This window comes from Panicum hallii, chromosome 6 (assembly GCF_002211085.1).
Source record: "Panicum hallii strain FIL2 chromosome 6, PHallii_v3.1, whole genome shotgun sequence".
Taxonomy (NCBI): Eukaryota; Viridiplantae; Streptophyta; class Magnoliopsida; order Poales; family Poaceae; genus Panicum; species Panicum hallii.
Window position 1 is genome coordinate 39,714,759 of NC_038047.1, and position 13,139 is coordinate 39,727,897.

At 44.4% G+C, this 13,139-nt stretch overlaps 1 protein-coding gene and 1 pseudogene across 1 annotated transcript; both read right to left on the reverse strand.

The window, feature by feature from the left end:
• Positions 1–286: 286 nt before the first annotated feature.
• On the reverse strand, positions 287–3,608 carry LOC112897018 (annotated as a pseudogene).
• Positions 3,609–6,576: 2,968 nt separating this feature from the next.
• LOC112898308 (acetylserotonin O-methyltransferase 1-like) lies at positions 6,577–8,216 on the reverse strand. The gene is made up of 2 exons (XM_025966657.1): positions 7,320–8,216; positions 6,577–7,191 (listed from the first exon to the last, which is right to left on the reverse strand). Exons 1-2 carry the CDS (start codon positions 8,214–8,216, stop codon positions 6,892–6,894), a joined length of 1,197 nt encoding a protein of 398 aa, XP_025822442.1. The 3' UTR covers positions 6,577–6,891.
• Between the last annotated feature and the right edge of the window lie 4,923 nt (positions 8,217–13,139).

Sequence of the window (13,139 nt, forward strand, 5' to 3'; positions counted from 1 at the left end):
CCGACCCCACGCCTTCCACCCGTTGATCGGGTGGGAGGTACCCATTTTTCGAAAACTTCCAAAACGGCACCCTTTTTCGAATTTAATTTTTTAAACCCTTTTTCAAAAAAAATTCCCATTTTTCCCCACACGGCCACTCTCTGTTGTTGTGTGGGCTAAGCTGGCCCAAGAAATGGGCCTCACAGTAGTTGGGCCTCTCAATTCTGATGTGTTCCACCTGAGTGGCTGAGTATCAGAGTATAGCAAGGGGTAAAAAGAAAAGAAAGAAAAAGGCACATTCGCTTCATTCATGTCATTCTACAACATATTTGATAAAAAAAATGTTATTCTACAACATATTTGATAAAAAATGTTATTCTAAAACATGTTTGATAAAAATATTTCATTCTACAACATACAAAGCAGAAGTTCTAAACTTCAAACTTCCCAAGAGTTAGGACCAAACATGCAAACCTAATATACTCTTTTACAGGAGTTAATCATACTGCGGACGGCTGAAGAAGACCTTGGCTCTTGGAGAAGTTCTATATTTTACCAACTCTGTAACTGCACCTTCATTGGATTTTGGACAGCCTTCATCAAGACACACATGGAATTCTCGAAGTCGTCTCGCCTTGGACAAAACAAACTTAATAAAACACATCTCACTTAACTTGCACGTCACATGTGTCACACCAACACGTATGAGGTTGGAGAACAAATCGTCAGTCCATTGTGCATTCAGAAAGTCACTATCCACTTCATCTTCCTCCTCGGAGTAGTCAGTAGTCATCATACAGCTGTGTCAAGCGATAAAGATGGAAAACTATATCAGACTCTTGCATGCATAAGAAATACTACTAAAAGAAAAGCAACATTAAACTTTTCTGGCTAACATTTCACATCACCTCAATATCCAAAACTTCAAGGATAGGAGCATTCCTGAGCATACAAAACAAGGATAAGGCACCAGACAATAAGTGCAAACTTGTTTGCAGTGACAAACTCTTCAGGTTATTGAAGTTGCATGAGAGTCCCTCTACACAATTAACATCTTCAAGCTGAGAAAAAGATGAAACATTACTGAAGACAGTGATAATGGAAAGTATATTCATGCACTTGCTCGCTTATTAGGTAGTACAGTATTGTTCTCTTAGGGATAATATCACCTTGAAATAATCTAAGAATCTGTAAGCAGTATAAACCCTTCCTATTATACACACATCCTAACCCGTGAATAAACAGTAGAGATCCGTGCAAACATCCCTCGTATAACAGTCTTCTGGCACTGACCTTAAATTTCATGGGTGCACAATATCAGATTTCTTACCATTATGAAACCAATGGAGAATCGAAAGCATATCCAACTCAAAGAGCTAGCATAGACAAAAGTTAAAGCAACAGGAACCCAGTCATCCACCTTTTACAAATGGCAATCGACACGGCAACTTAATATGTATTTTTTCTCTTTTTCTTGTGCAACCAGGTGACTCAGGAAATGCTTCTCAATTTTCAATATGAAGAGAGTAGCAGATTGTAAAGATGACCACAGTTACTCCAATGTAGCCCAAAAGTAATATTTTCTTAAACTCAATAGCCAAAACAAACCATAGAACGCCAAAAAAAAAAAGAAATCATCTGCATCTACATTATATACAAGGCTTTTTTTTTCCTCACAAGGTACAGTTGTATGTGATTTAGTTGTCGATAAAACATAAGGTAGTGTAATGCATTGTGAGACTGTAATAACTAAAAGGTTTGGATCATTTGAACTCCACAATGAAAGAAATTTGTTTGACATATCTTAAACTTATCGACATCCTAATGGCCTAAACATAGAGATGATCATGAAAACCATGGTCAGCCTTGGCTGAAGATACCTGATACAACTGAGTAAATACCAAACAATATGACACCTCGAATCATGGACCACTTGCTTGGATTCAGGTGTGGACTACGGATAGAAAAAAAATTATTAGGTTTAGTTGAACTTAATACTATAACTTTCTGTAGTGAGCATCCTATCCGGTTCTAAAAGTCTGCTATGTTGAGAGTGCTACTCACTGGCTGGAAAAGAAAATCTAACAGATGCACTTGATTGTGCATATGTTCATGGGTGCATGCTACGACTAAACAGTTTAAGCACTACCATAGAACTCTGTTCGGACCATATGGAATAGAACTCTGTTCGGACCATATGGAATTGTTTATCTAAGTAAGCTCGAACTTTAGACTTTGATACGAAATTATCATTTGAGAAAATGTTGATTGCCCTGTTTCATTGACTGAAATTCAATTATGACCAAACGGTACAAAGTACCGGACCAGTGTATAACATGAACATATGCTCCTGAAGCAGGTCTTAGATCTGTGCGCGCAATCTGACAGTTTGCCATGTGATTAGTGATCTACCCTATGCATAATATGGCTGGATTGTAAAAAGGATCTTTTGCCAGGCTTGGACAAGAGTGTTGACACCATAGAAGCAAAGAAACAAGGATAGAGGGAGGTGGGATGGGAAAACAATTTACCGGTATAGCGATCTTGAGCTTCTTGGTGCTATCCAATCCTGTCATAAGCTTGGCGAAATCACGATGAGTAGAGTACATTGCAACATTAATTTCTGCTTCCTCGAGGGATGGAAGATCATTGATTTGCCACCCGTAATCAAGAAGTTGATCGATGAACAAGTATCAGAGTTTGGGCGCCTGAATTTCCCATTCGCCATTGCTATAAGGAATCTCTAAGAACAGAAGACACATTTCTTAAAGCAATGGGGATGCAGCAATCAAGGCTTCCAACTCCCTCGGACCATCTGGAAAGCCTATATTGAACAGGCTCAGCTTTGTTAAGTTTGGGAACCCTGCAAAGCCTGGGGGCATGGTTGGGATGTCGCCGCCACGGAGTTTCAGGACCGTGAGCCCACGGCACGAGAAGATGGAGGGGTGCAGTGTATGGACCGACTCCTCATCCGACCTCTCAAAATCAAGGTTGAGGGTTTGGACTCCCCTGAGCGCCAGGAGGCGGAGCCAGCGGTCGGAGTGGCGGAAAGACGCCTCGCCGATGTGCGAGTGGCAGAACTCGCGGACGGGGCAGGAGTAGCGTCGGAGGACGCTGGTAATGGTGTTGGGGTCCGCGCCGGCGGGCCATTTGATGCAGAGGAAGGGGACGGACTCCCAGCAGCGGCGCCAGGCGCGGGCGAGCGCGGCGGTGCAGAAGGCGCAGCGGAGGGGTAGGCGGGAGGGGATCTCGTTGCGCAGCTCCGGCGGGAGGGAGTCCAGACCCCCCGGCGCCACCGCCGCGTCCGGCGACGGCGAACGGAGCCTGCGGCGAAGGGGCGAGGCCTCCATTTCCGACGATTCGGGTTCTAGCCTTCTAGGCTATCCCTGTCCGCCCCCAAACAAAATCAATCCGGTCCCTGACACAATCAGAACCGAAGGCATGATGTCGCCGGTGCAAATCGAAGGGAAGAAACCAAGCAGCAAGCAGAAACACACATCGGCAAGGAGGATCGGACACCGGCGGCGACCCGCTGGAAGACAAGCGCCTACGCTTCGCAGGAGTGCTGAGCAATTTTATTTTAGGGTAGGAGGATGAAAACGGACGGGAACGGCGGGAAAACTCTTTAAGGATCTCCGTTACCGTATTTTCTCACCGTCAAGGGACCGGAATGCCCGGAAACGGGACGAGAACCGAGATAGACGGGTATATGGAAATGAATAAATATGGGCGGAAATATAATAGAAATGGCGGGAACCGAAAACTTACGCTGGAATGACACTTGCAACCTATTCCGATATTTAAAACACATACCAGCAGACGTGCTGCTGCCCACACGCCAGGCAACCAACACCAGCTTCTGCACAGACGCACAGTGCCCTACTTCCAGCCTTCAAGAAGACGAGCAGGCAAAGCATCAGCTAGTAGCAGAGGCAGCAAGCGAGCCACGAGCGTGCGGCGGCCGAGCGGGGTTGGAGCGACGGCGTCGCAGGAGGTAGGTAGGCGCGAGCTGCGAGCAGGCAGCCGGCCGGCGGCCGCCATGCGGGGGTGAGTCCGTGACCGTGAGGGATGGGCTCGGGGGTTAGGGTTCGAGGGGATGAGCAACATGTAACGGGCCTGTTCGAGTTGGGCTGGACTGGTACCGGTAGGCCAAGTTATTTGGACTATCTCGTATAAATAAAAAATAGGATGAATACGAGTTTATTTCGGTTGAAAACGAGATCCTATAAATACGGGTGCGATATACCCTCTTCCGTATCCGGTTCTTTTCCCGGTCACTCCTTTCCCGTGTCCCGTCCCATTTTCGGAACTTTCCATCCCATTTTCGTTTAATCGCAAATATAAAATAAATATAGAAATATGGACGGACGGAAATGAAATTTTTTCATCTGTTTTCAACTTTAGGAGTGCTGAGCTCTAGCAGCCAGCTGACTCGCTGCTCGAAAGGCCTATAAATGAAAAATGGCGGGCTGAGTGCCACCGAGAAAGTTCGGCTCAGAGGAATTAAAATGACCCCTACAACATGTAGGGCCAAGACCAGCCCAACTGAGCAATCAGAGACGCCCATATTGGTCTGTTTTTCAACTTAATGATGGACCATATATTTTTTCAAGGCACAAGATAAACCTAATTTTATTAAACTAGCAAATATGCTCGTGCGTTGTTACAGCTAAAGAACAATATATACATTATCGCAGAGACGCGATCGCCTCCTCACAAATATGAGATACCCCTTCACAAATTTCTCGTGTTGTACGTATGCGATGCTTGGTTGGTAGGACCTCGAGTGGCATGAGGAACGCGTGCCTAGGTGGAACTTGATTGCATGCAGCTACAAGACATACTCCAATTAGAACTCCAAGTAACGTGCGGTGATTACCCGGGTTCTAATTAGAACTCCGAATCCGATTGATGGATGAAGGAATCATTATTTGTTTTAGTAATAGTAGAGATAAGGTTGGATGAAATACAGACATACTGTCTGGAGACTATGGGTCTTGGTTGACCGAATAAAGTTAGACTTGGATAATATACCTGGATGAAGGAAGGAGGCGACGTGAAAAGAAGGGTGTTAGTCCCAGATTGAGTTACTCATTAGCGTGTAATGGAATTTAAACGTGGAACCGAAGCTAACAGATATGAGAAGAGAAGTGATGCCAATCTCCGCACGCTTCATTCTCCAAACAGGATGATATGGTTGCGTACAAGTAAATAGGTGGAGCCGAACAAGTCAACAAAAAAACCATGACGAGACATACTTGACATGGATCTCAACTACCTCGTGCAAGAACCTCAACGAGGAGAGGGCAAGGACGAGGAGAGGGCAAGGCCTACCTGCGAGAAGAGGGTGGGGAGCGTCGACATCGGAGGGGAGAAGGTCACCGTCGGGGGAGATGTGCCGCTTTGCCAAGCTGCCACCTCGCGCCGCTGTCTTGTCGCCTCGCGCACCGCCCCGCGTCGCCTCCTTGCCTGCGTGAGTCGTCTGGCGGAAGCGATCCGGAGGTGTCGTGGTGGGGATGAAATCTGGGCGGATTTGCGGGTGGAAATACCGTTCCAGCCCAGTTTACTTTCCAGGTCAGGTCAAACCGAACAACGATTTTTTATTGGATCTAGTTTTGAAACGGGCCGAACAAGGCCTTAAGATATTCGATGACGGAGCACGTGACGCATTATTCAATTAATCTGTCAGGTATATGTATATTGACTGGCTACCAGATCTTTCCCATGTTAAACAGGAATTACTAGCGGGGTAATGGAATTCTCGATCAACCACTACTGAATTTTCCCATCAGTTTCAGGATTCCATTCATGGGCCTTTCATATATACTTCAGAAGCATCAAATAATTCTTACACGGTTGCTGGAAATCCTCAATTCTAATTTTCTAGCTTAAATTATGGATAGTGAAAAAAAACAAAATGTGCTGTTCCATTACTTTTTCTTACACGGGTTGCTTGAAATTCTCAATTTCTAATTTTCTGGCTTAAATTATGGATAGTGAAAAAAACAAAATGCGCTATTCCATTACTTTTTCTTACACGGGTTGCTGGAAATCCTCAATTTCTAATTTTCTGGCTTAAATTATGGATAGTGAAAAAACAAAATGTGCTGTTCCATTAATTTTTTCTTTTAAATTGCAGAACTGTTAGAGTATTTCATGATCTTCAATTATATATCAGTACATCTTTTATTGGCCTTGGGAAAATCAGAATAACACAATAAATATGAAGAAAGGAAAAGATCATATTATGGCGAAGATGAAGTTCCCTTTTAGTATAGGATTCCCAATCTCTCTTATGATTTATTGAAGATTTGAAGTGTTTATAGATCAAATAACTTGCGATAGTATGGTGACGCTGAATCGCGGGCCACACAGTTTGGTTGTAAGCACGTCTAGTTGCAGAATTTGCAACACGTCTTCACTCTTCACTGCACCCGACGCAACAGGAAGAAAAGCTTAACGGATCTCCGTATTTGTGTTTCTTTACCTTTTATGACAACAGTTTGAGCACTTTAAGCCGATGAAGTTTGGGAGCACTTTACAAACATGCAAGCAATATTTCATAACTACATAATTTTTTTGACAATGCAAATTCCATACGCATGAATTTATATTTTTTATAAAAAAGGAACATACTCGTTCCATTACCCGACCACAACAACAGACTCGTTGTTAACCAAAGCGTTTACAAAGACAGAGCCATTAGAAACCACAAAATAACAGACTCGACAACCTAACTGAGCACCCATGTCATCGGCGAGCTCATGTGCTGCCTTATTACATACCTTTGAGCACCATAAATCCATAATAAATACGAACAATTCTTCCATAATACAATCACCTGCCTCTAGCATGACTCATGAGTCATGATGTATATCTTATTAACTTCATCATCATGTGGATAGTTTTCTTTCATGGGAAAACCTCAATGAGCGATTGAAAACCTAATATCGGCGTAATCTTGTAGTCGCTGAATCCAGCTTTAAGGAAAATCTTCTTCCACTCGTGCTCTTCTCGCTCGGCCCCGCCATACCGCATCATGAACATATCAAATAACATCTGTGTCTCCTTGACAACATTGTCCTGCGTCCCATATCCAACCACAACATTCATAATTATCACTTTACCTACACCGTCTCTTGCTGAGATTGCTCTCTTGCACTGCCGAAGTATCTTAACGCAGTCATCATCATCCCAACAATGCAAGACATACTACAACAAATATAGGCGTGTTATCAACATTAATATGCTCGATCATGGATGAACAATGAAAATATTGAGAGTAGATAATACAAAACCATAATAACGAAACACATTATATATGTTGTCTATGGTCGTACCTTCAGTAAAACAGCATCCGCAGGTGGGATCGACTGAAACATGTCGCCGGCGATGAACTGCACCGTGCCATCAGAAGGTGCCTTGCTGACCACTTGCTCGAGGTCCAGCACGCTGCACTTGATGTGCGGGACGGCCCTGGCGATGGCCACCGCGGCCGCGCCGTGGCCTCCGCCAACATCGACCAGCGAGCCGAGCCCCCGGAAGATGCTGCTCGCGCCGCCGGCGGCGGCACCGTCGTTCAGCACGGCGTCCATGGCGAAGCTGCTGTCCGCGGCGCACCCGTCGTTCAGGGCCTCGTTGTACGAGGCGTCGCTCCTCGTCAGGCTCCAGGTGGGCGCCCCGCGCGCCGCCTCGAAGAGCGTCGCGGCGCCGGCATCTCTGAGCCACGCTCCCAGGCCGAAGAACGGGGCGACCGCCGTGTCGGGGCGCGCCAGGAGGCGCAGCATCGCGGACATGCCACGCGGAGTCGAAGAAACCCCGTCGTCGCCGTCGTCGTCGACGAGGAGGCGGGAGATCGGAGTGAGCTTGTAGACGGTCTCGCTCTCGTCGTCGGAGGGTGGTGCTGGCTGATGATCAGCGGCGGCGAAGATGCCGGAGACGGTAAGCACGCGCATGAGCCGCCGGAGGCACGGGAGCTTGGCCAGGTGGACGCCGGTGTCGACGACGAGGTCGGAGACCGTCGCTGCACCGCCGCGGCGGTGGATGGCATCGGGAATGCCTAGCTCAACCGCGCACCTCAGCGCCATGGACTTGACGTGGAAGAGGCCGTTGTGGTAGAGCTCCACGTAGCCTTGGAACAGGTTCTTGTTGGTGTTCATCTCCTCCTGATGGGATGATGCTGTTATGCAGGAATGGGCATGGCTTCCTTGATGCCTCAGCTCTAGTTTTATACACATCCCGGTTCCCGGGGGTGGACAGAGAAAATACTATTGGTAACACGTTCTATCCCGAGAATGAAACGACAAAAAGGAAAAAAGAAAGAAAAGATTTGCCTTGTCCCCCTCAAGAAAAGATTTGCCTGTCCCCCTCGTTTTCCATATGCACAGTGGCGGAGGACCATGGTAACTGCCATACCTTGTTTTTTCTACGGTAATATATTTCTCTTAATCCTTAGTTTCGATCAGTTAAGTAATGAGCATTTAACAATAGAGAAAAGTAGAAAAAGAAGTAGCCCTCCTCAGCGGTTATAGAAGTGGGCAAGTGGTTTGTTAGTCATACATCCGCGTGATAGATAGCAAGTTTTGTTGTTTGAAGATTGATTAACTCCGCCATACCTCAATTTTTATCCGTCCTCCGCCACTGATATGCACATCCAACTAGGAATACTAGACAAAAGAGGAAAAATGGGAAAGGTTTCCTTGGCTAGGTGCCTAGGTCCCTACGAACACTCTCTCTCTCTCTCTCTCTAACTTTTCACTTGGATTTTTTCCCCTGTAATTGGATTTCTTGTCACCTTAAATTTTGATTTGAAACATTTCACTGTAAATTTTCTGCTTGAAATTTCCTACATGAAACTCTCATTTAATTTTACCTTAGAACCTCTCACTTATTTATTTATCTTTTTTCTTGCCGATGGGCATTGTGCAAAAATAAATAATGACAATTGCTAGATGATCTGATGACAGAATTGTAACATTCAGGTATTTAGAATTTTAAACATTAGATCTTAGTGTTAAGTGTGTATGTGCGATCTTATTTATGTGTGTTCAAATTGAAGTGCAAAGGGAAAAAGGGTATTTATGTAATTTTGAAAAATATGGGCCCTTTAGTGCTAATTGGGTAAGAAAGGGAGGTAGCATCAAAACCTAGGAAAAATATAGCACTAGATGTCAAATTAATATCACCATAGGAAAGAAAGTGCAATAGATATGTTAAATTCTAGGAAAATTGGGTCTTTATGTGAAAATAAGGACCTAAATGTGATTAAGGCAAATGTATGGGTCCTTTTGTGCAAATTATTGAAGTGTAAAAGTAACTTTCAAAGTTTACTTAGGGCCAAAATGTAAGAATACAAGTCATCATGATATTTTATGAAAACTTGCAAATGTGTCTAAAATTACATGAAATCTACCTCAGTAAGGACAAAACCTATTCAAATACCACTTTTGCTCAAAATTTAAAATGTAAAGCAGTATGCTTTGGGTTTTTGAACTTGAACCCTAAAGCAATATTGTAGGGTTTGAAAAACTCTCCAACTTCTATTTTGGGCATTTCCTCATTAGGATTTTAGATTAGTAGGAAATTTTACTTTACTGAGAGGTCCCTGAGATTTTTGAAATTTCCAAATAGGCCCCCCGGACCCCCCCCCTCCTTCTTCCTCCTCTGGCACGCACTAATCTGCTCTCCCCCCCCCCCCCCCCGCCCCGCCGGTGCAGGGCACCTTGCCGCCGTTGTCGCTCCACCTCCTGCTTGGTCGACCTCCACACGTCCCTCTCCCCCTGCCCCGGTCCTATTTCCCCTCTCTGTTGTCCTCGTTTGCACGCGCCACGGCTGCCCGGAGCTCTGCTCGGCCGCCACCTCGCCATCACAGTGGAGAGCTCGCTGCAGGATGCCAGGGCCTTATCTTTCGCGCGCAGTAGCACTACAAGAGCTCCTACATCCCGTTCCCCTGGTTCTTCTGCCAATTCCCGAACTCCAGCCTCGAGCTCCACTGCTGCCCCCCCTTCTTCCACTCCGGCGGCTCCTGCTCGTCGTGGGCAGCCACTGTCAACCGCCCATTACTCCCACCCACCCCTAGCAAGCTTCTCCAACCTCTGCTCGAGCTCCCCAGCCCCCAGTCGCTCTCCAATTTCGGCCGGAGCACCGTTGCCGACGACCGCCGTCCGCCGCCGTCTCCTGCTCGCCGTGGACAGCTCACCTCAGCCATCCCCACACCACGACAACCCCTCAGCCAGTCCCCTTTCGACCTCGTGAAGCTCTACAGCCCCTCAGTTGATCCACTAGTGCACCACATCGGCTTCCCGACGCTTGCTGGCATTTGACTCCGCCGCCACCGTCACTGCCTCCGCCGGTTGCCCCGATTCCGAAGCTTGTGTCCCCAATTGAGTACATCAGTACCTTCCCTATAGCTCACTGATGCTTACGCGTAGGTCCCTCGCCAACATTGGCCGCCGGAGCATCGCCGTCGTCGTTGATCCCTCCGCCGCCGCTTCGGGCTTCCGTCGAGATCCTCTTTTCCGGCCGTCCCCACCCTCGACAAGTAGTCCAATCGAACCGCCGTAAGCCCCTGAAGCTTCCCCTCCCCTCGGACCTCACCGCCGGTGGCCCTCCTCGCCAGAACTGGCCGGTCAAACCCCTGCGTCCCTCTCTGACCATGGCCAAGGACCACGAGTTAAAAGAATCAAAAGCCCAGGGGGCTGTCTGCAAAGCTAAGACTCATAGGAATAGTGCCATAAGGAACCCCTGTGTTATTTTTGCTGCAGACTTTAAAATTCCATAGCAATTCAAGAAAAAAATCATAAAAATACAAACTAAATTTTTTTTGATTTCTTATTATAAGATCTACAACTTTCCTTATAGGTTGACTTTCAGTATCTGAGTAGTTTCTACCCTAATCTAAATGATAAGTATAAGTAGTTGTAGGCTAAGAAAATGCATAGTAAATAGCAGAAAAATAGTAAAAATGTGAAACCAATTGTGTTAGTTTTGCTTTGACATGTAGTATTTAGGAAAAATAATTAACCTACTGTTTGTGTAATATTTTCATAATGTGTGAGTTTAATTATGGATAATACCTATTTAACCTTGCATATTTAATATCTGTAGATTTAAAGGGTCAAAAATTATAAAAATATTTGAAGATGTTGAACTTGAGTAGGGTGACCTGTGTACAAAAATCTAAAAACAAAAGCTTACATAGATATACAGTTTTAAATAATACCTAATAGATTAGTACTAATGTTAATTATCTTTATAGCTCAATTTCTGCAGGAATAAAATTTTGATAAATTTACAATGACTTAGACATAGCCTAATCTATAGGAATCAAAATTTCAACCTCAGTGCTATGGTAATTTTTTTTGTAACAACAAATCATGTTGCCTCATGTAGCTAACTAGGTTAACTCATACTCGATAAATGACTAGGGTTGGCAACGGGTCGGGTTCGGGTCGGGTAAAGCAAATACCCGCCCGCGAGCGTACCCGCGACAACAGGCTGTACCCGACCTGAATCGTACCCGCGAGTACAAAATCCTACCCGTACCCGTACCCGACGGGTATCGGGTACCCGTCGGGTATGACACAAACAACAGTTTATATAGCAGTTTATACAACAATTATGCATGTGCCATGTATATACTTTCAAAAAAAAATCTGCATATATACAATTGAAATTTATGGCTGCCCATCAGCCCACAATTCACACAAGAGACTTATAATGTATCCAATAGTTAACCAAAATGACCAAACAATAAAATTTATGGCTGCCCATCAGCCCACAATCACACAATGACACAAGCAACATTAAGTAGTCACAATTACAGAACAGAAATAAGACATGTCCAATTGTCCATCGGTCCATAGTTGACAACCCATACACACAATGCAAAGTATTAATAATACATGTTTACGGCTGAAATAAAACACAAATAACAGTCCACATGATCAATTGATCACACCAGTACACCACTTGCTTTAAGCCTTTAGCCCTTTAAGCTTCAACTTCAACTCGCTTTTAAGCCTTCAATCTTCAATCAATAATGGTATAATATAGTTCATCCTAGCAAGAGAATTAGAGAAAAGGTGAAATAGCCAAACAAATGTAAGTATTCAATTAACAAAAACTAAGAAAATGAGTACTAAAATTTACAAGTATTACCATTTCATCCTCCAAACATAGCCCGCTACCCACATCACTTGATTTACATGCCTTGAAGCTTCAATCAATAATGGTAGAATCTAGTTCATCCTAGCAAGAGAAAAAGTGAAATAGACAAACAAATGTTACTATTCAGTTAACAAAAACTAAGAAAATGAGTACTAAAGTTTATTACCATTTCCTCCTCTTCATCCTCCAAACATGTCATTAGTGCATTCATAAAACAAGATTGATCACCCAACATATCAGCACGAGACCAAGCTTGCATACACATCAACGCTTCAACTGTTTTTGGAGCAAGTCTACTTCGATGAGGGCTTATTACCCTCCCTCCTGTGCTGAAAACTGATTCTGATGCTACTGTTGTAACAGGTATTGGCATGATATCACGAGCAATTTTTCTAAGAGTTGGATACTTGATTCCTGCAACTTGCCACCAATTAATAATATCAAGCTCTTGAGTTCTTGGCAGCGTTGGCTCCTCTAAATACAAATCCAACTCAGTGCGCAAATAACTTGATTGTCCGGGTGCTTCCGAGACGAACTTGTCAAACATACCAAAAAAAGCATCAAAACCTTCATTTGGAGCAATATTTCTACTAGCAGCACCTAGACCATCAGTTGTTGCCATACCCTCCATGGATTCTTGATATTCCAACAGCAGATCATACAACAAACTTTTAACTCTAGACAGCTCATCATCTATAATTGAAGAACCTTCCCCATAAATAGTATTATAAAATACTTTCATGAATATTAATTTGTACCTAGGATCTAAAACCGTAGCTACTTCCATAAGACCATGCACATCTGTCCAATACTTTTTAAATTTATCTTTCATCAAGGAGGACATATCTTCTACCTTGGGGATATCACTGGTTCTCCATTTGTCAATAGCCAAATAAATCAAACATATCTTGGAGAAAAAGAGATTTGCTGTGACATAATTGGATCCCGATAATAACTCAGTTGCATCAAAGAAAATTTGCAACCTACCACAT